This window comes from Bufo bufo, chromosome 7 (genome assembly GCF_905171765.1).
Source record: "Bufo bufo chromosome 7, aBufBuf1.1, whole genome shotgun sequence".
In the NCBI taxonomy this organism is placed as follows: Eukaryota; Metazoa; Chordata; class Amphibia; order Anura; family Bufonidae; genus Bufo; species Bufo bufo.
In genome coordinates, this window is record NC_053395.1 from 153,196,812 (window position 1) to 153,221,953 (window position 25,142).

Sequence of the window (25,142 nt, forward strand, 5' to 3'; positions counted from 1 at the left end):
ATGCAAGCCTTTAAGGGTTTTTCTGGTAAACTTTTTTAAAATGCATCGATACCCCATGGGTCTCCAATCCCTTTTTAATATTACTAACATGTTCCTGTATCCGAATTTTTAGTTTTCTGGTTGTGCGACCCACATACTGGAGGCCACAAGGGCACTCCAGCATGTATACAGCCCCTATACTGTCACACGTAATTTGCCCTTTAATTTTGAAATCTTTATCTCTTTTGGTCGAATGGATCACTGTGGTATTCATCTTTTTCTCTTTATTACTTCTATTCTTACACGGAAGACAAAACCGCACCATGAAAATTTTTTATTTTATTTTTCGTTCTTCCTTATTTTTAATCGCACTGTGAACCAATCGATTTTTTAAATTCGGTGCCTTTCTGAAAATAAAATCAGGATGACTGGGGATTTCTGCACCTATAATCGGATCGTTCTTGAGTACACTCCAATTCTTCCTAATAGCATTTTTTATAAGGCCTGCTTGGACTGTATATTTAGTGAGAAAGGCAAATCTAAAATCTTTCTTATTCTTCTTTTTTTTCTCCCTCTACTTTATTGGTTAATCCTTTTTTATCCCAGTTTTCTTGAACCTCACGGCTACATTTCACTAGGTCGTCTTTATTATATCCCTTCTCCAGGAAACGATCCTGGATCAGTAAGCTCTGTTCTTGGGAGGTCAGCTGGATCTATGAGCTAGATACTATCCAGCCACAGGGACATAATGTCGAATTGGATTTAAAATCATGCCTGGTGGAATAAAGTAGCTGATTTCAAACAAGCAAAAGATCGATCGCCGCCAGCCAATAAGGTGAGGGAGGTGTGTAACTGAAAGAAGACACGACGATTGAGACCAATCAAAATAGGAAGGTGCGTATTAGGGGAGTGTTCTGAATTTCTCGTCATGAATGAGGATAGTAAGTGAGTAATTAAGTTTTATGAATGAATAAACTTGAAACTGAATGGAAATGGAAAGGGAGAAAACTATATCTAGGGTGCGATTGCAGATGTTGAAGGAAAAAGTTTTAAAGGAAGTTTTACTGGTTAGTGTACTGATAGTGGGGACCTGATTTACTTGCCTGTGTCAGAAACTTTGGATGCCTCAAGATTGAAGAGGTTTGACCTCCTGAATAGGGAACGCGCGGTCCCTCAAAAACACATGGTCTGAACTGTGATCTTTACCCACTTCACAATTGGGAACCGCTGCGGAAACTTTTTGTCATACGGATTGGGACTTTTTTTTCTATAATTTTCATACCTATAATTTCACCCAGGAAGCCCCGCTGGATCTCGCAGGGCAAGGGCTCTTTTATTAGCTTCCACCCATCATTGTGTTCGGTGATGTCACCGGCTCTGACGGGTGGGCTTTAGAGCTGCCCTAGCCGTTTTACCGGTCTCACTGCTGGGCGGAAGCCTCCTCCTGGCGGCCCTATGAAGAGCCCGGTTCATCACCGGAACTACAGAAAATGGCTTTGCCCTGCGCGATTTAGCGCAGGGCAAAGGAGAGCATCGGAGCATGAACTGCTCCGATGCTCAAGTTAGGGGGGCTGCCTGGGTGAAAATGGAGGTATACCCGGGTTCAGCTCTGAACCCGGACAACCCCTTTAAATGAATTACAGGTGTGAATACAGCGCCATGTATACTATTCATGCACTACTGTAGTTAATAGGGCTGGCTCAAGGTGACAGAGTCCCGTTGTAGTAGGGAGATACCTGCAAGATATAACAAGTCAATGTTTTCTCTGATCTCCACCAACATGCTGATGGAGCAATTATCTATGTCCTACCAAAACAACCAGGAATCCCCGCTGAGAAGAATAGCAGCAGAAAGCTGCGAAATTTCTCAGTTGCTGAATACAAGCTCTTTCGGCGAGCACAATGTAAGCGCATCCACTGTTTCAAAACATTGACATCCAAATAGCGGGAGCTCAAATCGCTGCAGGGGTTGAAGGAACAATTTCTGCCTTTACTCTATATACATTAGGATTTGAAGCCCTCTATATTGCAGATTTGAAATCGTAGTCAGGCTCCGAACTGTTATTCACTGTGAAACATGGAACATTAAAATGTAATACATTCCATGAAGTGGAAGCCTATAGTCAAAAGTGGAGAAACTTTAGGCCTCTTTCACACGGGCGTGTCCGGATTAGGTCCGGATGCGTCCCGGTGCATTGCGGCAAACCCGCGCGAGTAGGAACGCAATTGCAGTCAGTTTTGACTGCGATTGCGTTCCAATGTTCAGTTTTTATCGCGCGGTGCAATGTGTTTTGCACGCACGTGATAAAAAACCGACTGTGGTACCCAGACCCGAACTTCTTTACAGAAGTTCAGGTTTGGGTTAGTTGTAGTGTAGATTGTATTATTTCCCCTTATAACATGGTTATAAGGGAAAATAATAGCATTCTGAATACAGAATGCATAGTACAATAGGGCTGGAGGGGTTAAAAAAATAAATAAATAAATTTAACTCACCTTAATCCACTTGTTCGCGCAGCCGGCATCTCTTCTGTCTTTAACTGTGAGCAATAGGACCTTTAATGACGTCACTGCGTTCATCACATGGTCCATCACATGATCCATCACCATGGTGATGGATCATGTGATGAGCGTAGTGACGTCATCAAAGGTCCTATTGCTCACAGTTAAAGACAGAAGAGATGCCGGCTGCGCGAACAAGTGGATTAAGGTGAGTTAATTTTTAAAAAAAAAAATTTTAACCCCTCCAGCCCTATTGTACTATGCATTCTGTATTCAGAATGCTATTATTTTCCCTTGTAACCATGTTATAAGGGGAAATAATACAATCTACACTACAGCTAACCCAAACCTGAACTTCTGTAAAGCAGTTTGGGTCTGGGTACCACAGTCGGTTTTTTATCACGCGCGTGCAAAACACATTGCACCCGCGCGATAAAAACTGAACATGCGGGTTTGCCGCAATGCACCGGGACGCATCCGGACCTAATCCGGACACACTCGTGTGAAAGAGGCCTAATGTCCCTGATAAATTGTTCAGAAATACAAACACCAAAAATATAGTAGCTCCTAGATATTTCTTTGCATTTGCTTGAACTGGAGAGCATCATTTTATTGCTGAAAGTCAAAGTTACTGTATATTATTCTCTATAGAGAAAGAAAACTTGAACTTTAAACCTTCTATGGGAAAGAGAGAAGTGATTTTAGTTGGCTAGGTGGATGGAATAATATCGCCATTTGAAGTCCAGCTGTTTTTGGTCACAGTTAATTTTTGTTTTTATTCCTTATTCCTTTTTAGGCTATAAGTATTTACTTTTAGTGACAATATATTTCACAGTTCTGCACACAGAGGGCCAGATTTATTGATAGTGTTTAAGGAACAGTTCTGTTGCTACTAGAAGTAGGGTGCCCCCATACAGAAAGGCAGCCAGAGAGTGCCTCCATAAACTACCTGCGAACATATGCCAATAAAATTTAAATAAAATTGTAACATCAACCATACCATCAGGAAGTAAAAGAAGATTGTTTGGTGCAGATGTAGCAACCTTATCTTGACACGTAACGAGTTAAATAACCCTTAATGCAACAAAAGCCATTGGATGTCAAGTTTAAGTTTTCTGCAACTGTTTTTAATACATTAAAGGGGTATTCTGATTACATTAAGTTATCCCCTATCCACAGAATAGGGGATAACTATTAGATCGGTCGAAACAGCTGGTCGGATCTTGTGATTGGTCGGGGTATCTGCGGTAGAACCTCATCGACCTAATAGTTATCCCCCTATCCTGTGCATAAGGGATAACTTAATGTAATCGGAATACCCCTTTAAGTGTCAAGTTAATGTCAACTTTGCTACATCTGTAACTGCCTCACATATTTTGTGGAACATGTGCCATAATAAGTTAAGAATCTGAAGGAAGACTGACCTACATCTTCGCTGCTATGTGACACATAGGGTTTTCTTAAAGGGGTTGTCCTATAACAGACATTTATCACCACAGGCAAGATAGGTGATTAATGCCTGATGACTGGGGACCCCACCACTGGGACTCCCACAGATCACTGGAAGGGGGATGCCAAGCTCACTTATTTCCATCTACATGGAGCAATTCAAACTCACTGTGGTTTTGCAGTGAGAAGTAGCAGGGGACTCAAGACTCCTATTCTAGTGATTATTAGGGGTCCTACTTGGGGGTCCCCAGTGATCAGACATTATCTCCTATCCTGTGAATAGTTTAGAACTGTCCTTTGTGTGAAAACTCCTGTAATGCTACAAACTTTCTTTTACAATCTCCTTTTTGACACCAATTGTATTGTCAAACCCGCCAGCAAATCCTTTGTGAAATGCTTTCACAGAATAATTCATTTAAAAATCAGTGCATCCATACCACATGTATACCATAGATATCTAGTACAATTGGAATGATTTCTAAGAACCGTAGGGTGAGGCACATGTTCAACTTTGGATTCCTGCAATTCAATGTTAATTGGAGGCTGTCACCTGTTATTATGATAGTTCCTAAAATAAATTTTGTACAGTCCCAATGCTCCACAAATTGTCAGTTCAGATCAACATCTAAAATGTCAGTAACTGGTTTATATATTCTGATTTCCAAACCCTATTAACATGATCTCATCTTACCTCCAATCAGCATGGTGCAGATGGAAAAGATCTTTTCAGCATCTGTGTTGGCAGACACATTCCCAAATCCTACACTAGTAAGGCTGCTGAGAGCAAAATATAAAGACGTGATATAAGAACTCCGGATAGAAGGTCCACCAGCTATTTCCAAAATTGAGTGGTTTAGCCCATGACTACTATTGGAGTGTGCGCTACCATTGAAGGATGGATCAAATCTTGTCACTTGGTGATATGGCAGTCCAAGACGTTTAGAAAACTCATATAACCATCCTGAGGAAAGAAAAAAATAATAATTATATATTCAGTCAAATATCCAGATTGTCATGTACTAATTACAAATAAATTCAAGTCATTTCTGAATCTAAATGGTTTATACACACTTCTTCACAGTGTCGACCAGAGATTGTCCCATACACAAAGCCAACCAGCAAATACCCCTGATAAACAGAGCCAACCAACAAGTACCTCCAAACACAGAGCCAATCAGCAAGTACCACCGTACACAGTGCCAACTAGACAGTGCCCCATACACAGAGCCAACCAGTGAGTAAACCTGAAACACAGGGAAAACCAGAAAGTACCCCATACCCAGAGCCAACGAGCAAGTACCCCCATACACATAGCCATCCAACAAGAACCCCCTATATGCAGCCGACCAGCAAGTACCCCAATACACAGAGCAAACCAGCCAGTACCCCCATACACAGAGCCATTCAACAAGTACCCCCATACACACAGCCAACCGGCAAGTACCCCCATACAAAGAGCCAACCAGCAAGTGCCCCCATACACAGAGCCAACCAGCAAGTGCCCCCATACACAGAGCCAACCAGAAAGTACCCCCATACACAGAGCCAACAAGCAAGTGCCCCCATACACAGAGCCAACCAGAAAGTACCCCCATACACAGAGCCAACCAGCAAGTGCCCCCATACACAGAGCCAACCAGAAAGTACCCCCATACACAGAGCCAACCAGCAAGTGCTTCCATACACAGAGCCAACCAAACCAGCAAGTGCTTCCATACACAGAGGCAATCAGCAAGTACTCCCATACACAGAGCCAAGCAGCAAGTGCCACCATACACAGACCCAACTAGAATGTACCCCAATACACAGAGCAGATAAGAGAGTGCCCCATACACAGATGCAGCCAGTGAGTACCCTCAATACACAGAGCCATCCAGCAAGTACCCCAATACATAGAGCCAACAGGCAAGTACCCCCCCATATATGGAGCCAACCTGTAATGCACAGTATTGACCAGAGAGTGTCCCATACACAGAGTCATCCAGCAAGTACCCCTATACACAGTGCTGACCAGAGAGTGTCCCATACATAGAGCGATCCAGAAAGTACCTGCATACACAGTGCTGACCAGCAAGTACCTCCATACACAGAGCCAACCAACAAGTACCCCCATACACAGTGCTGACCAACAAGTACCCCCATACACAGACCCATTCGGCAAGTTCCGCAATACACAGTGCAGACCAGAGAGTGCCCCATAGACAGAGCCAACCACAAAGTACCCCCATACACAGACCCATTCTGCAAGTTCCGCAATACACAGAGCAAACCAGCAAGTGCTCCCATACACAGAGCCAACCAGCAATCACCCTCATACATGGAGCCAACCAGAGAGTACCCCATATACTGAGACAACCAGAGAGTGCTCCATACACAGAGCCATCCAGTGAATGCTCCCATACACAGAGCCAATCAGCAAGTACTCTTATGCACAGTGCAAGCAGAGAGGGCCCCCTACACAGAGACCACCAGAGAATGCCCCACATACACACTGCCAACCAAAGAAGCCATAAACTTCCAGCACATACTATCATCTCTTCAATAAATTACTGAGATAATTACAAAGAAAGAAAACTTTCCAATATATATGTGCATGGAGGCAGATTGTCTTTCTTTTCTCTTCCCAATAGACTGCAATTATACAGATGATGCAATACATACTGCATGCTAGCTATTGTGCGATATGAAATTCTAAGAAAATTACAGTATACCATATAATAGAAATTAAATCTGCCATGATTAAGGAAGGCCACAAATATTGTACTTCATAAGGTTATTCACAGTTTGTTGTAGTATTTTATGTCGGTGGCTGGACTATTTAGATTTCTTGATCATACAGTATAACAAATACCACAGCACTTTACAGGCATCACTTCTGCTTCCATGTTACACAGATCTGTCATCTATCCGCATGATGTGACTATTGCACAATTTGAATCTTGGACCTTTTCAATGTGTAACAGCAAATTGGAAAAGTTATGATAAAGTTGCATCACAATCCAACTACTGCGTGTCTCTAAATCACTGATGCATCGAGGCATAGGCATTATAGTCAAGATGTTGGCTTTCTGGAACCGACTGGAATTCATGAAGAACACCATATTTATCAAGCATACCCCCAGACATATCTATGAAAGACTTGTAATGGTTGAAAATTGTTCAAGCTTTCCAATTTACCCCGTATGTGAATGATTCTCAAGTTTTCGGACCCTTTTAAGAACAGTGTTGGTGAACTACTCAATGGAGGCAGTAGTTTAGTCTAAAACATATGCAAAGTTATGACAAAAAAAAAAAAAGCATATCAAATATATTTTTTAAATAGTTTTTTCATTGTATTATTTTCTAAAGGCTGCTGCTACCAAAGGGATTCACTTGCTGCTTCCCATCCTCTTTGTTGAAAAGACAACAGCTGTATGAGCATGTCATTATTATATTTATACATATTCAATGCTGAAGTGAATGAGCAGAACATGCATTAAAATTTGTAATAACACGGCAGGAATCCATATCATCCATTTAATTACTAGAGCTACAAGGAAAGCAGTCACAGTGGTTTATATTTAGATTACAAGCATAGAGGTGGCATTTTGATTTATAGATGTTCCTAATTTCCTATAAAGGATAATGCACTTTTACTTTACTGCACATCTATCAATAAGATTTGATGCATTATAGAATGGGTTCTGTGATATTGCACTGAATGCCAATGCTTAAATGGGATGGGTTAGGTTAGCTAGAAAAAACTAATAGACAGAATGAAGAGTTGATAGATAGACCGATGTAGATAGATATATAGATAGACAGACAGACAGATAAATAGATATATACTGCAGATAGATACATAGACAGATACATTGATGAAATGCTATGAAAGAGTGTGTGAGAGATTAGTATTCAGTAATAAATAGCATCAATGCTTACTTGGTACATGAAATTGGTTAGATGGATGGATGGATACATAGATAGATAGATAGATAGAGAGATAGATAGATACTAGAGCAACAAATGAGGCATCAGTATATATCAGCTTAGAACCTACAGCCTGGAGGAATTGCACCAAGTTTAACAATCTCTTTGACTAGCACAGTTGTTTTTTTGTTTCTATAGATAGATACAATATAGTTAGAAAGATGGACAGACAGATAGATAACAGATACATAGATATGAGATAGGTAGACGATAGATACATATATAAGAGGCGACAGAGAAATATTAATAATTTACTCTGTTTTTAATTACATATTTGTTATGGAGCCCCCTGGTGTTCTTTTGATTCCCTCTCTGAACTTTGACCTAATGTGCCCAGTGCTGGTGGTCACACATGCTCAGTAGCTCAATCCCACCAACTGGATGAAACGGCAGTGGAGTGACTCCTGCAGCCAATAAAAATGACAAAGCATGAATCGCTGGTTTTGATATAGACGGCTTTAGGAGGCTAAATCCCAGCTAAATAAGGACATGCTGGTGGTCTATTTGCCACAAATCTACTGACCGGTTACCAAGTTATTTAAATTTGGAAGTTTCATAATTATTTCCTAACAATTTCCAAATGATGCCAGACTATAATATCTCCAGATTTCTGAAACTGGTAAGAGGCTTAGAGCATCTGTTTCTGCAGTAGCTAGATGAACACCCGTTGCAGGCTCCCTTGGTGAGATAATACACTTGATTTGCAATGATGCACGCTCTTTACAACCTTCCTGGGCTTCCCTCCAACACCATGCTGAGAATCTCTGCACTTAATTAGACAGTGATCTCCTGCCCATAGAGCCCCATGAGGTTTAACTTTGAAGTCTATCTTTCCTCACACTTTTCAAATGACAGGAATAGTTTACAGCCCCTCAGGATAGGTCATCAGTATCTGATCGTGGGGGTCCGACATCCGGGACCCCCACCAATTAGTTGTTTTAGAAGGCACTCCTTCTAAGCGCCACGGCCTTCTGGCAGTTTGTATAGCGGCTGTGCTTGGTATCGTGCTCTGCCCTATTGAGGTGAATGGGGCTAAGCGCGTTACAAAGTACGACGCTGTGCTTGGTAAGCACGGAGAAGGCAGGAGTGCCGATGCCTTCTCAAACAGCTGACCGGCAGGGGTCTTTGGTGTCAGACCCCCAACTGATCAGATACTATTGAGTAGCAAAATCTCGGAAAACCCCTTTAATATTTTCTGACGGTAGTCAACACTGAGGTATGAATCCATTTGCTCCAGCTACCTTCAAGACGCAGAAGACTTGTGTTACATCTTGTAACGGTCACGTCCACACACACACAGGGGGAAGGGTAGTGACCACTGCGCTCCACCCTCACCCCTGGCCCTGCCTACTTGCCTCACGAGTCCTGATGACAGGGGACAACTGGACGGCAGTCCCTAACTTAGGATATGTGCAGGGAAGACAGACAAGACAAAATACGGAACATGAACGGACCGGGTCAGAACCAAGAGAGCTACGCAGTACAACGGATAAAGCAAAGAATGGTCAGGAGAAGCCGGGGTCAAATACCAGGAGAGTAGCGAAGTACAAGAGGAGTCCTAAGAGAGTAGTCAGGTGGGAGCTGAGGTCACAATACCAGGATGTATGCGCAGTACAGGAGGAGCAGGCAGAGGATCGTCAGGGAACAGGATCAGGTAAATATTCAGTAGTCCAACAAATAGCCAGGAACCTAGAAATTAACAGGCAACCTGTAGCCAGCAGGCTGCCTGTATTTATAGTGGGGAGTGAGGGTCATGTGACGTGGCCAGCGTCACATGACCGACAGACCAACCAGTCGAGCACCGAGTGATCAGCTCGGCGCTCAAGGCAGACTAGGAGCAGGGAGCCACCCAGCTAGTAAAGCCGCCCTGGGAATGAGGTCAAACACAGAACCTCATTCCAAAAGCTAAGCAACAGTTCTGCGGGCAATGGGGGACCGAGTGCACCTTCGGAACCCCGTGACACATCTTCTATTATTGTCTCCTTTTTATTTCCATGTGCATGTCATTTTTATTTTGTCTTTTTTTTTATAATTTGCAGACACTGTACCGTTTTGTATTAAAGCTTTAAAACTTTAATATTTAGTCCTTGTGTACTCTATAGCTTTTCAAAGAGTGGCACCTGAATGATTGTCAATGTGTACTTGTGTTTTAACGGACTGGCATCTCGTTGGCTCTAATGACAGGGAGCGGAAGCATGTATGAGTATTTGGGTTGTATTGGCTTGTGATTTATGCTTGATTTACAGCCTGAAGCAGAAGATTTCGTGAGTGTAGAAAGATCAACCCTTTGCAGTCGCGCCACTGTGATGGTGCGCATGTGACAAATATACAGGGTCGGCCATTTATATGGATACACCTTAATAAAATGGGAATGGTTGGTGATATTAACTTCCTGTTTGTGGCACATTAGTATATGTGAGGGGGGAAACTTTTCAAGATGGGTGGTGACCATGACGGCCATTTTGAAGTCGGACATTTTGAATCCAACTTTTGTTTTTTCAATAGGAAGAGGGTCATGTGACACATCAAACTTATTGTGAATTTCACAAGAAAAACAATGGTGTGCTGCCCATTTCATGAGTTATTTACAAGTTTCTGACCACTTATAAAATGTGTTCAATGTGCTGCCCATTGTGTTGGATTGTCAATGCAAACCTCTTCTCCCACTCTTCACACACTGATAGCAACACCGCAGGAGAAATGCTAGCACAGGCTTCCAGTATCCGTAGTTTCAGGTGCTGCACATCTCGTATCTTCACAGCATAGACGATTGCCTTCAGATGATACGAGATGTGCAGCACCTGAAACTACAGATACTGGAAGCCTGTGCTAGCATTTCTCCTGCGGTGTTGCTATCAGTGTGTGAAGAGTGGGAGAAGAGGGTTGCATTGACAATCCAACACAATGGGCAGCACATTGAACACATTTTATAAGTGGTCAGAAACTTGGAAATAACTCATGAAAGAATAAAGTTACGTTAAAACCAAGCACACCATTGTTTTTCTTGTGAAATTCCCAATAAGTTTGATGTGTCACATGACCCTCTTCCTATTGAAAAAACAAAAGTTGGATTCAAAATGGCCGACTTAAAAATGGCCGTCATGGTCACCACCCATCTTGAAAAGTTTCCCCCCTCACATATACTAATGTGCCACAAACAGGAAGTTAATATCACCAACCATTCCCATTTTATTAAGGTGTATCCATATAAATGGCCCACCCTGTACTGTGGTCAGAATTCATCATAGCAGCTACACCTGTTTTCAGGAGTAAAAAAACTGACAAGAATGGCATTTCTATCATAGGACTGGCCATGTGCATACTGTAAAATGTGGAACGCTTACGACCAGTGTTTTGAGGATCCACAATTTGCGGACCGCAAAACACTTACAGTCGTGTGAATGGACCTTAAGGCTAGTGGTCAGTATGAAAATTGCATGATTATGTACATTTTTATTAAATATAGATAGTGACATGGAAAAATTTAGCACCCCCCCCCCCAAATTATAAAACATAAGTTTAGCAAAACTACGATTTAAACAATAGGTCCTTTTCTGATGGATTTCTTTTAAAAATGGTCGTGACACAGCGTGATTTGGTGGGAAAAGGTCTCCTGCGGCATGGTAGATTTTCTATAACATTGTATACTAGCGCAAAGTACAGCTTAAATCGATTCCAGCTCATAGCCTTATAATTAGAGATGAGCAAACTGTTAAAAAATTTGAATCTGCATCTTCGTCGATCTTCGTCAAGAAATTGGATTTGTTATAAATTACTTTGTCCCAAATTTATTTTCATTGTATGGAGTGGGTGCCATGATGGGGAACAGCGATCGGGCTGCTCTCGTCATTTCACGCTAATCACAGCATCTGAGACTCACATTCAAGTGCTCAGGGGGTTAATCCGGGGTTAATTAATTTATTTTTTTATTATACTCACCTTATCAACTTGATCGCGGAGAGGCGGAGAGGCTGTCCGCTGCAGTCTTGATTGAAGAAAACCCGTCAAAGCACCTGCAGCAAGCATGATGACCTCAAAACGTGATCATGCTGGCCACATGTAGTGACGTCATCACTGATGACGTTACCACGTGCACCAAGTGTGATCACATGGTGAGGTCTTCACTCTCACCGTAGGTGAGGTTTTCTTCAGTCAAGACGGGAACGGGCGGCTTCTCCATGATCAAGTGGATGCTTTGGATGCTTCTTTTTGCTCAACACTACTTACAATCTTTAAGATTCCTGAGCATACTTTCAACAAAGGTGCTCATGCAAGAAGAGGTCAAGTTGGGGATATGACAAGTTAAAAAAAAAAATGACCTGAGAGATTATGTAGTAGAATTATTTCAGTAGGATACAGAAATAGAGAGAAGCTAAGCGTAAGAAATTCTGGGACTTGTTATTTCTTATTGTTGTCAGTTGCATGAATCGAATCCAACAAAGTGGAATTCAATCAGAATTTCAGGATAAATTCGATTCACCACGAAGCCGAATTTCCTTGTGCTTTGTGGTAGCAAATAGATTTAACCTGAAATAGTGTAAAAAAGATCACACTTACCTTCTCCATTTGCTTGCAAAGGGCTAGCTGCGGCCATCTTGATTGAAGATCTCGGCCGAAAACCTGTGCGTGACGTCATCTCGGGCCACGTGAGATTTCGTGCCAGATCTTCAAGCAAGATGGCGGCGGCTGGCCCGTCACAAGCAAATGTTTTTTTTCAGTTAATTTTACAGTGTTTTTACTCTCAGATGCCACGATCATGTATGAATGCAGCATTTGAGGGGTACAGTGATGGAGGGCGGCGCTATAGATGCTGCCTGTCATTGCACCTGCTACTTACAAAAAAATGCTGTTTGTGACAAAATAGTTCGTCACAAAGCACATTTTTTTGTTAAATTCGGGGGAAAGAACTCACTGAAAAAAAGTGGCCTAAAGTGGTGGAAATGCTCCAAACCCAGACACTGTAGCGTGTCTATAACCGGGGGAGCAATTCCTCCGCATGCGGTCCACAGACAACGGCAATCCCCAGCAAAAACCACGTACAATGGAGGATGCCAGGGCGGACCGCATGCACCACAAGGACATCTCACACAAAATGATACATTGTGCAGATGAAAAAATATATACATACACAAATCACTGCAAAAAATGCACCAAAATGATACGCAACTGACAATACTAGCTAATTCCTCAGGCCGATGTTAAAAGCTGAGAACTTTGCCAATATCTTCCAGTCAGGAACATATCGGAGCCCCTCATGCACCATGACACGGTGTCTCAGTACGCATGGGGTCCTACCACTAAACTGCCCGCGGTGTGTGAACAGGGTCTGAACAGTGCTAGAAACCAACTCACAGCCAGACTCTCACATGCCTCCATAGTGGTATCACCCATGCACTGTGAGGTAGGATAAAGCTGTGAGCCGCACCCACAACAGACCATGTGACACAGAAGCCGCACCCACATCAGACCATGTGACACAGAAGCTACCAGGTGCAAAAGAAGGTTACCACCAAGATGAAGTGGCACATTCCATGGAATGGAAGTTGAGTGGTAGGACCCCATGCGTGCTGAGACACGTGGTGCATGAGGGGCTCTGATATGTTCCTGACTGGAAGATATTGGCAAAGTTCTCAGCTTTTAACATCGGCCTGAGGAATTAGCTAGTATTGTCAGTTGCGTATCATTTTGGTGCACTTTTGCAGTGATTTGTGTATGTATATATTTTTTCATCTGCACAATGTATCATTGCCCCGGCATCCTCCACTGTACGCATTTTTTGCTGGGGATTGCCGTTGTCTGCGGACCGCATGCGGAGGAATTGGCTAGTATAGTCAGTTGCGTATCATTTTGGCACATTTTTTGCAGTGATTTGTAAATTCGGGGAAGCAGCCAAATCGAATTTTCCTAAGCTTTGCTAATTTCTAATCATAATGTATGTCAGTGATGCAACTGAAGTAAGCAAATGTGTGAAATTCAACATGCCAGCTGTATGCCAACAGATAAATCTCTTATTACAGACCTGAATTTACCACTTTTGAACAAAATATGGATCAGTATTTCAGGCACCTTTGTCTTTTATGTGAGAAGTGACATGTGGCTCCATAATAGGAAATGTGCCTGTAGTTTTAAAGGGAACCTGTCATCAACTTTATGCTAACCTCACTGAGAGCAGCATAAAATAGTAACAGACATGCTGATGTCAGCGGTGTGTCACCCATGAGCTAAAAGTAAGTGGTTGCTGAGAACCAGCATTATAATCATTGCAGCCCAGGCCTTGAAAAGAGTCAAATCTACCTGAGAAGAGTCCTGGTTATTCCTAATCTCCTGCTCTCTCACCCATCTGCTGATGATTGGCAGTTCTCTCCTAGAGAGAAAGGGAGAAAACTAGGTAGAAGACTGTCAGTCATCAGCAGGTGGGCAGGAGAGCAGGAATGTATGAATAACCAGGACTCTCTCAGGTGGACATGACTCTTTTCCAGGTCCAGTCTGCAATGATTGTGATGTTAGGTCTCGCCAACCACTTACTTTTAACTTATAAATGACAGACCGCTGAAATCAACTCCCCTGTCTCTACTTTATGCTGCCGTTAGTATGAGCAGCATAAAGTTGACGAGGTTCCCTTTAAAGTGTATCTAAACTTACAACTAAGCTTTTTTTTTTTTTAACTGCAGGGCCGGAGCTCCCATAGCACATCTCTCCTCTTGCCTGTTCCTGCTCTGCTAAAGCCTGACATAGCCCCTCTATACTAAACTTTAGCAGAGCAGCACTGGTACAGGCAGGAGCCCCGATGCTCCGGCCTGTACAGCACTCACTGCCGCAAAATCCTACTCCATTACACAGCATGATAGGCACCTGAACTTCAGGTGGCTATTTTGTTAGGAAAAAAATTAAATAAAAAATAAAATAAAAATAAAAGGTATATAACAAATATTCTTATCAGCGCATTTACAATTGTAAGTTTAGATACACTGAAGCAAAGTTTCGCTCATTTCTAGACTCTGAAGAATTATGGTTATGGCTTCCCAACCTTGGAATCATCATGTTACTGAAAGTGAAAAGAATGTAGCGTTGTCTACCAGCTGTAATAGACATTTACATGAACACATCATTGTCATTAAGAACATGCAGCTGGCCTTTAAAGCCCAACAATACACTAAACGATGCCAGTGCCAGATCCACCGCTGCGGACACCACTACCGGGCAGAGCCCAGCATCCAGCTAGTGACAATATGGAGATTCGAATGTTTGCATTCTGTTAGCCTCTGATGTGCCCTCCCCGAGAACCTTCAAAGATAACAGGCTCAGCTTTTTCAGCTGTTTGAAGCTGATTTGGGCGTAATTGCAAACACTGTGCAGCTGTGTGTGCGGCAGTGATAGCCGTTCTGCTATTAGGGAGCAGGATTATCTTAGTCATTAAATATATATCTCTGGCCTTTTTTCCTAGCCCTTTCTAATTTGTGACTTTGTTCTACTTTCTCAAGTCATTGCAAAACTGGGCCATAAAACTCAAACTGTTATTGACTTCATACTGGGCAGCAGGCTCTCTTAGGATATTTTATCCAGACGCCATGCATCAGTGCCACAGCTGGGTTTTATGTGTTAAAAAAATACTGCATAAATATATTATGACTGTAATATAAGATATGTCGTGAGAAATCATTAAAGTGAAATAATTGGTTTGCCCTTAGAACAGTATGATCAAAACCTACAGTGATTTGATTACCTGTGATAGTATACATTGCCTGCTGCAGGAGCATAAAGCAATTGGACTTATTATTGCCAGGGAGATAGACTATCTCTGTCATTACAGTTGGTTTTTATGTGGCTATATTACAAAGTGTAAAACATTCCAGCCATTTAGCCTCTGACAACAAATTTCACTTACTAATATTTGCTCTTTCAGATTCATTGAGTTTATGTCCCTCCATCATCCATTTGACCTACCATGAAGTAACCAAGAAAACCTGTATGAGCCTCTAGAGAATTGTATTAGTCTATGGCCCCATCATACAGTGTACATTTTGGCTTCTTAATAGTTTGTATGGATGGCAAGAAACAAAGATTAAAACCGACAAATCATCGGTCCAGTATGTGAAGCCTGTACTGACCCATGCACAGCGCAATGTAAGCGCTATGTATTTGTCACAGCATAGCGATCAGCCTCTGTGGATCTGCTGTAGATGGCACTGAATGGCACATGGGGGCACTGTGGATGGCACTGGGGGCACTGTGGATGGCAATGGGGGCACTGTGGATGGCAATGGGGGCACTGAATGGCACATGGGGGCACTAAATGGCACATGGGTGCACGAATGGCACATGGGGCATTGAATTGGCACTTGGGGGGCACTGAATGGCACTTGGGGGGCAATGAATGACACTTGAGGGGCCATGAATGACACTAGGAAAGCAATGAATAGCACTTGGGGGGCACTGAATGGCACATGAGGGGTACTGAATGGCGCATGGAGGTCACTAGATGGCACGTGGGGGGCAATGAATGTCACTTGGGAGGCAATAAATGTCACTTGGGGGACACTGGATGGCATTTGGAGGGCAATGGGAGGTGCTGTGGATTGCACTGGGGGTACTGTGGATGGCACTGGGGATAGTGTGGATGACGATTGGGGGCAATGTGGACATCACTGTTATGGGGGCACTGTGGATGACACTGTTATGGAGGCACTGTGAATGTTACTGTTATGTGAGCACTGTAGATGTCACTGTTATGGGGGCACTGTGGATGTCACTGTTACAGGGGCACTGTGGATGTCATTGTTATGGGGGCACTGTGGATGTCACTGTTACAGGGGCACTGTGGATGTCATTGTTATGGGGGCACTGTGGATGTCACTGTTACAGGGGCACTGTGGATGTCACTGTTATTGGAGCACTGTAGATATCACTGTTATGGTGGCACTGTGGATGTCACTGTTATCGGAGCACTGTGGATGTCACTGTTATGGGGGCACTGTGAATGTTACTGTTATGTGAGCACTGTAGATGTCACTGTTATGGGGGCACTGTGGATGTCACTGTTACAGGGGCACTGTGGATGTCATTGTTATGGGGGCACTGTGGATGTCACTGTTACAGGGGCATTGTGGATGTCATTGTTATGGGGGCACTGTGGATGTCACTGTTACAGGGGCACTGTGGATGTCACTGTTATTGGAGCACTGTAGATATCACTGTTATGGTGGCACTGTGGATGTCACTGTTATCGGAGCACTGTGGATGTCACTGTTATGGGGGCCGCTTTGGATGTCACAGTTATGGGAGCACTATGGATGTCACTGTTATGGGTGCACTGTGGATGCCACTTTTATGAAGGCACTGTGGATGCCACTTTTATGGAGGCACTGTGGATGTCACTTTTATGGAGGCACTGTGGATGTCACTTTTATGGAGGCACTGTGGATGTCACTTTTATAGAGGCACGGTGGATGTCACTTTTATGGAGGCACTGTGGATGTCACTTTTATGGAGCACTGTGGATATCACTGTTATAGGGGCACTGTGAATGTCCCTGTTATGGAGGCACTGTACATGTCACTGCTATGGGGGCCCTGTGAGGTCATTGTTACACGGTCAATGTGGAGGTAACTTTTATGGGGGCTTGGTATGAGTTATAGGGTTCATACAAATTACCGGAATTTGACCCAGGAATCACGGTCCATGTGTCGGCCACATTTTCCAGCCCGACTGTTCTATCTTTTCTAGAACTGACATACGGATGTGGCACACACACAGATGACGTCCATGTGTTTTTCACATCCGCATGTCAGTTCCAGAAAAGATAGAACATGTCCTATTCTGGTCATCAAACTGCGGACCTCAAATCCATAGAAATCAATGGGACTGCAAAAAAATGCAGATCGCACACGGACAATATCCTTATTTAGCAAATGTGCAACTTGCAGAGCGCTAACTGGATCACATAAGATTAGATACACAGCTCAGCAGGCAGGATCACACAATATAAGATTAGATACACAGCTCAGCAGGCAGTATCACACAATATAATATTAGATACACAGCTCAGCAGGCAGGATCACACATGAGAATCTTTGATACAGGAACAGTAGACAGATGATAGATTTAGATACAAAGTACAGCAGACAGTATGATCAGCTTAGATACACACCAGACAATATAGTACAAGATGGGATTTGATACACAGCTCAGCAGGCAGTATCACACACAACAAACTGTATCATACATGATAGGCTTAGATACACATGTGATTTGATGCGCTTGCTGATTCAAGCTGTTTATGGCACCCTGGAGATGGTGAGGGAAGAGCCTGTGGACTGTCAATGATAGGATTTAGATACTGAGTGAGAACTAGACTAGCATGAATCATGTATGTGCAGCGTCCCACTAGCTTATGTGGGAACTGCAAAAGCTTTTTGTCGTCTTCTGTAATATCATGCTGCATTGTACTACTGTCATGGTCTTACCTGCTTGCTGCTCTCCTTCGTTTGACATGTGCTGGCGGCCATCTTGGTTTCTGGGTTTCTTGTAGCCTTCCACCCTGCGGCTCCTCCTTCCCCTGGGAGGAGCTGGATGCCTAGCTCATATATATAGAAGGTCTGTGGCTTCAGTTCCTTGCTTGGTCCTCTTGTGTTCACATGCTTCTAAGACTGCTGCTGCTTCTGGTTCCTGATCCTGGCTTCGTCTGATTACCCTGCTGGTTCCTGATCCTGGCCTCGTCTGACTACCCTGCTGGTTCCTGATCCTGGCTTCGTCTGACTACCCTGCTGGTTCCTGATCCTGGCTTCGTCTGACTACCCTTCTGGTTCCTGACCTCTGGCTTCGCAAAGACTCTGCTCGGTTTCACCATCCGTTTGGACTTTTGCTTTACAGCTTTATTTTCAATAAAGCCTTCTTATTTTCACTTATCTCTTGTTGTACGTCTGGTTCATGGTTCCGTGACATTAGGACCAAGCCATGAATTCTGACGGTACAGGGCCATCCTCGCTACCCACGCTGGTTGCCAGACTTGATCAGCAGGATCACCTGTTGGGTCGGTTCGCTGTGGCGTTGCAAACCCTGCTTGAACGCACGGCTCATTTCGCTCCCGTTGCCGATGGGTCGGTTGTCGCTCCTGGGCTCGCTCCTACTGCCGCTCCGGTTGTTGCGCCAGAGTCTACCCCGACACCTGTTGTTGCGCCTGCGGTGTTTCGGGGTATGACCGGTTCTGCCCCTCTTCCACAGCGCTTTGGGGGAGAGCCAACTCAGTGCCGAGGTTTCCTTAACCAGGTGGGCATTTATTTCGAGTTGCTGCCACATGCCTTTCCTACTGAGAGATCAAAGGTGGGCTTCTTGATCTCGCTGCTCTCGGACAAGGCCTTGGCCTGGGCCAGCCCTTTATGGGAGAACAACAATCCGGTGGTTGCCGAGTTTTCCGGTTTTGTTGCTTCTCTTCGGAAGGTATTCGATGTGCCGGCTCGTGCTGCCTCTGCTGCGAAGCTCCTTATGTCCATCAGACAGGGTTCACGATCCGTAGCTGAATACGCCATTGAGTTTCGTACCTTGGCAGCAGAGGTGGGCTGGAATAATGAGGCTCTGGTCGCTGCTTTCTCTCATGGTCTCTCGGATGCCTTGAAGGATGAGGTTGCAGCTAAGGACCTACCAGTGGAGCTCGAGTCTCTTATTTCTTTCCCGATTTTGATTGACACCAGACTCAGGGTGAGACCTTCCTTTAAGGAGAACCTGCGGAGGTCTTCTAACAGATTGGTGCCTACGTTTGCTGTCCCACCCGTGCCTCCCTCGCCTCCTGGGGATGACTTGTCTGGGGGTGAACCCATGCAGCTGGGGTTTGCTCGCCTGTCCGAGGGGGAGAGGGCACTCCGGAGACGCGAGGGCCGATGCATGTACTGTGGTCTCGGTGGGCATTTTCGGTTGGCATGTCCGAACCGTCCGGGAGACGCTCGTACCCTGAGATCCTGTCGGGGGCAGATCTTGGGTGAAGTCTCCTCGTCCCCGGTTTCCCGTGTTGACAAACCACTGATCACTGTTGTCCTCTCCTGGGTCGGGGGCTCGGTGACAACCCAGGCGTTGGTGGACTCTGGTGCTGGTGGTTTGTTCATTGATAGTGTGTTCGCTGCCGCCAATTCCATTCCTCTGCAGGCTCGAGGTTCCCCACTGGCTCTTGAGGCGATAGACGGCAGACCCCTTCTGCCGCCACACGTGACTCATGAGACCCTTCCAGTGGGGATAGCCATTGGTGCCGTTCACAGAGAGTCGGTCTGCCTCCAGGTTATTTCGTCTCCACACTACTCGGTGGTCTTGGGGTACCCCTGGCTCCAGAAGCATAATCCGACTTTCGATTGGAGATCGGTCGAGATCCTCTCGTGGTCACCGCAGTGTGGGGCTAGTTGCATCCATGGGTCTGTCAAGTTGCTGTGTACTTCCTCTGACTCTCTGTTGCCTCCTGAATACGAGGAGTACCGGGATGTATTCGATAAGGTGCGCGCGGTTGCCCTACCTCCGCACCGCCCATACGATTGTGCCATAGAGTTACAATCTGGTGCCGTTCCTCCTCGTGGCAAAGTCTATCCACTGTCGGTAGCGGAGAATGAGGCCATGGAGGAGTACGTGAGGGAGGCGCTTTCACGCGGACACATTCGCAAATCTTCGTCCCCGGCAGGGGCTGGATTTTTCTTTGTGAAAAAGAAGGGCGGTGAGTTGAGGCCTTGCATCGATTACAGGGGTCTCAATCGCATCACGATCAAGAACGCTTACCCGATACCCTTGATTTCCGAGCTGTTCGATCGCCTTAAAGGGGCCACGGTCTTTACCAAACTCGACCTGAGGGCGGCATATAACCTGGTAAGGATCAAGGCGGGCGATGAGTGGAAGACCGCGTTTAACACCAGGACCGGTCATTACGAATCCTTGGTTATGCCCTTTGGGTTGTGCAATGCGCCCGCAGTCTTTCAGGAATTCATCAACGATGTTTTCCGTGACCTGTTGCAGCAGTGTGTGGTAGTCTATTTGGATGACATCTTGGTATATTCTGAATCCATGGAGGCCCACATTCTGGATGTCAGACGAGTGTTGCAACGGTTACGAGAGAACAAGCTGTTCGGTAAGCTTGAGAAATGCGAATTTCACCGATCCCAGGTAACCTTCTTAGGTTACATCATTTCCGCTGAGGGGTTCTCCATGGATCCTGAGAAGGTTTCGGCTGTCTTACAGTGGCCCCAGCCCAGTGGTCTTCGTTCCCTGCAGCGCTTTTTGGGCTTCGCCAATTATTATCGGAAGTTCATCAGGGACTTTTCCATGCTGGCCAAGCCTCTCACGGATCTGACCAGGAAGGGCAGTAATTCCCAGGTCTGGCCGCTCGAGGCCATCCGAGCTTTTGAGGCCCTAAAGTCCGCCTTTGTGTCGGCTCCGATTCTGTCGCATCCCAACCCTGGGTTGCCCTTTGTCCTCGAGGTGGACGCGTCTGAGACGGGAGTAGGCGCCCTTCTGTCTCAGCGTAGAACACCAGAGGGTCCTCTGCTTCCTTGTGGGTTTTACTCCCGGAAACTGTCTTCCGCGGAGTGCAACTATCAGATTGGTGACAGGGAGTTATTGGCCATCGTGCAGGCCCTTAAAGAATGGAGGCACTTGCTCGAGGGTTCGGTGGTTCCGGTTCTCATCCTGACGGACCACAAGAATCTGACCTACCGTTCTGAGGCCAAGAGATTGACACCACGTCAGGCCAGATGTGCTCTGTTCTTGTCACGTTTTAATTACGTGGTCTCCTACCTACCCGGTTCCAAGAACATCAGGGCGGATGCCCTATCACGGCAGTACTCCGAGCTGTCCAGGGAGGAGTCGATTCCGACTTCGGTCATACCTCCGAATCAGATCCTGGCCGCCATTCGCACCAGCCTGACCTCTCCCCTGGGTGAGCAGATTTTGGCGGCTCAATCTGGTGCTCCCTCTGGGAGACCCAACGGCAGATGTTTTGTGCCTGAGGAGTTGCGCACTCGGTTGTTGCGAACCTACCATAACTCCAAGACCGCGGGGCATCCTGGAAAGAATCAGCTGTCCTGGGCTGTTTCACGTCTGTTCTGGTGGCCTTCCCTACGTTCCGACATCGCCGCATATGTAGCGGCATGCTCCGTTTGTGCCCAGAGTAAGTCCCCTCGGCACCTTCCGTTGGGCCTTCTGCAACCCATAGCCACCGGGGAGCGCCCATGGTCACACCTGGGGATGGATTTCATTGTGGACCTCCCTGCATCCCGAGGCCATACGGTCATTCTCATGATTGTGGATCGGTTTTCCAAAATGTGCCACTGTGTTCCTCTCAAGAAGTTACCCTCTGCACAAGAGTTGGCCACGATTTTTGCCAGGGAGGTCTTCCGGTTGCACGGTTTGCCTAAGGAGATTGTGTCGGATCGGGGGAGTCAGTTTGTGTCCAGGTTCTGGCGCGCCTTTTGCTCCCAGTTGGGGATTCATCTCTCCTTCTCCTCGGCCTACCACCCTCAGTCCAATGGGGCCGCAGAACGATCCAATCAGGCCTTGGAGCAATTCCTTCGTTGCTATGTCTCCGATCACCAAGACAATTGGGTTGACCTCCTGCCTTGGGCTGAGTTTGCCAGGAACACGGCGGTGAACTCTTCCTCTGGGACGTCTCCCTTCATGGCCAATTATGGGTTCCAACCTGCCGTGTTACCGGAGGTATTCTCTCCCCAGGATATTCCGGCTGTGGAGGATCACCTTTCCGTCCTACGTGCTTCTTGGGTACAGATCCAGAAGTCCCTTGAGGTCTCTGCGCAGCGCCAGAGATTCCAGGCTGATCGCAGACGAGCGCCTGCTCCTTCCTACCAGGTCGGAGACCGTGTATGGTTGTCCACCCGCAACCTCAACCTTCGAGTGCCCACTCCCAAGCTGGCGCCTCGCTTTGTTGGTCCCTTCCGAGTGCTTCGCAGGGTAAACCCGGTAGCCTATGCCCTTGCGCTTCCTCCTGGCATGCGGATCTCCAACGTGTTTCATGTCTCCCTGTTGAAGCCACTGGTGTGTAATCGTTTCACTTCCTCGGTTCCTCGGCCTCGTCCGGTCCAAGTGGGCAATCGTGAGGAATATGAGGTGAGCAATATCCTGGACTCACGCCTGGTCCGCGGTCGGTTGCAGTTTTTGGTCCATTGGCGTGGTTATGGTCCAGAGGAGCGTTCCTGGGTTCCCTCCGCAGATGTCCATGCTCCTGCCTTGCTCCGAGCCTTCCACGCACGCTTCCCTCAGAAACCGTTTTGTGCTCCGCGGAGGAGGGGCCCTTGAGGGGGAGGTACTGTCATGGTCTTACCTGCTTGCTGCTCTCCTTCGTTTGACATGTGCTGGCGGCCATCTTGGTTTCTGGGTTTCTTGTAGCCTTCCACCCTGCGGCTCCTCCTTCCCCTGGGAGGAGCTGGATGCCTAGCTCATATATATAGAAGGTCTGTGGCTTCAGTTCCTTGCTTGGTCCTCTTGTGTTCACATGCTTCTAAGACTGCTGCTGCTTCTGGTTCCTGATCCTGGCTTCGTCTGACTACCCTGCTGGTTCCTGATCCTGGCCTCGTCTGACTACCCTGCTGGTTCCTGATCCTGGCTTCGTCTGACTACCCTGCTGGTTCCTGATCCTGGCTTCGTCTGACTACCCTTCTGGTTCCTGACCTCTGGCTTCGCAAAGACTCTGCTCGGTTTCACCATCCGTTTGGACTTTTGCTTTACAGCTTTATTTTCAATAAAGCCTTCTTATTTTCACTTATCTCTTGTTGTACGTCTGGTTCATGGTTCCGTGACAACTACCATGTGAAATCCCTTTTTACCAGGCTGTCAGGTGCACTACATACATCCACCACTAGATGGGGTAGCACCACAGTATATATAAGGCAGTTCAGGCCTAGCTAGGGAGTCCTCTCAGTTTAGAGTTGGAAGTCGTTGAAAGAAGAAGATGGAGTGAGAAGCTAAGGGGGGAGATGAGGTCCCCTCTCCTCTCAGCTCTCTCTCTGGGGCTTCACGGTCCAGAGGAACCAGCTTAAACTTCAGTAACAAAGCGTGGGAAGACAGGCAGAGGAAGGTCTACATTCTACAATTCACTCTTCAGGGGTAACAAGTGAATTTCTGTTCAAGGTTATTATTGGATCAAGACAAAGGAAGGACAAGGCCATTATTCTGGGCTCTAGGCACCTTTGTATCTAGGTAAAGGACTTATTAGCTTCTGGCAGCCTCATCGTTATTCTAAGGACAGATAAGGGTTTTCTTGCATCACTTGTGTAGAAGATCAAGACTGGAACTACCTCAGCTAAGATTGAAGCAAGGCAAAGAGCTTTTTATCAGTGAGTACCTAACTAACTCCCCTAGCCTGACACATTACCACCAGCACAGCCTGTTACTGGGATTCATCACATCCAACTTGCATGTATACCAGAGACTGTTTTATTACTGGATGTAAACTGTTATCAAGAACCTGGTTATAGTAAAGTTTACAGTTGGATTTAAGGCTCATTCTTCGAACTTCATACCACTACCACTCTCAACATTTTGCTCCATCAAGGTGCTGGCGTCACGACAATACCTAAGTCAGGGGCCCAGCCGCACAAGCACTCAGCAACCATTAACCTTCAAGGGCACCTCAATCACCACCTGGCGGGTGTCCCCTGTGACCGAGTGTGCCCCAGGGAATCCAGTGCTGTTCTCCCCTTCACTGCACTGCTGGCCCAGGAAGGCGACTGCTAAACCGTGAGTAACCGATGAACTGCATGTACATTCCGGCCCACTGTGAACCTCACGTGTTCTACCCCTGCGGACTGGCACGCTGCATATGGCTGTAGTAACATGGCCAAAGGAATTTTAGTGGGTGCAGCTCCTGCAGACTGAGCAGTGGGCATGGCCAGCCTGTGACTCATCACTCTGCAGTGCAGCCAGGCTTTATCAATGAAGTTAAGCATTCAACAAAACAGGAAACCAGGAAAGTAAAGATCTGCTAGGATAGTCTGATGCTCAGACAAGGGGAAGAAAGCTCAGACATGAAAAACTGGTATTGGGGGTGTATCTATGCATGGGGAGGGGTGTTAGGAGCACAATTTTTTTTTTTTATCATAACTTCTCTAAATCATTTAATATTGTGCCACATAATAGGTTGGTACATAACATGAAAATGCTTGGACTGGGAGAAAGTGTGTATGTGTGGGTAAGTAATGCTACTTTCACACTTGAATTGTTAATTAAACGGATCTGTTTTGATTTTGCACATCAGGATACATCCGT

General features: G+C 45.7%; 1 protein-coding gene across 1 annotated transcript in view; it reads right to left on the bottom strand.

Moving 5' to 3' along the window:
- LOC121008056 (potassium voltage-gated channel subfamily H member 8-like) overlaps positions 1 to 25,142 on the bottom strand; it is a 777,955-nt gene that overhangs the window by 114,887 nt on the left and 637,926 nt on the right. Inside the window, exon 8 of the mRNA XM_040440333.1 lies at positions 4,621 to 4,890. Coding sequence (XP_040296267.1) covers positions 4,621 to 4,890 — 270 coding nt within the window. The remainder of the gene's footprint in view (positions 1 to 4,620; positions 4,891 to 25,142) is intronic.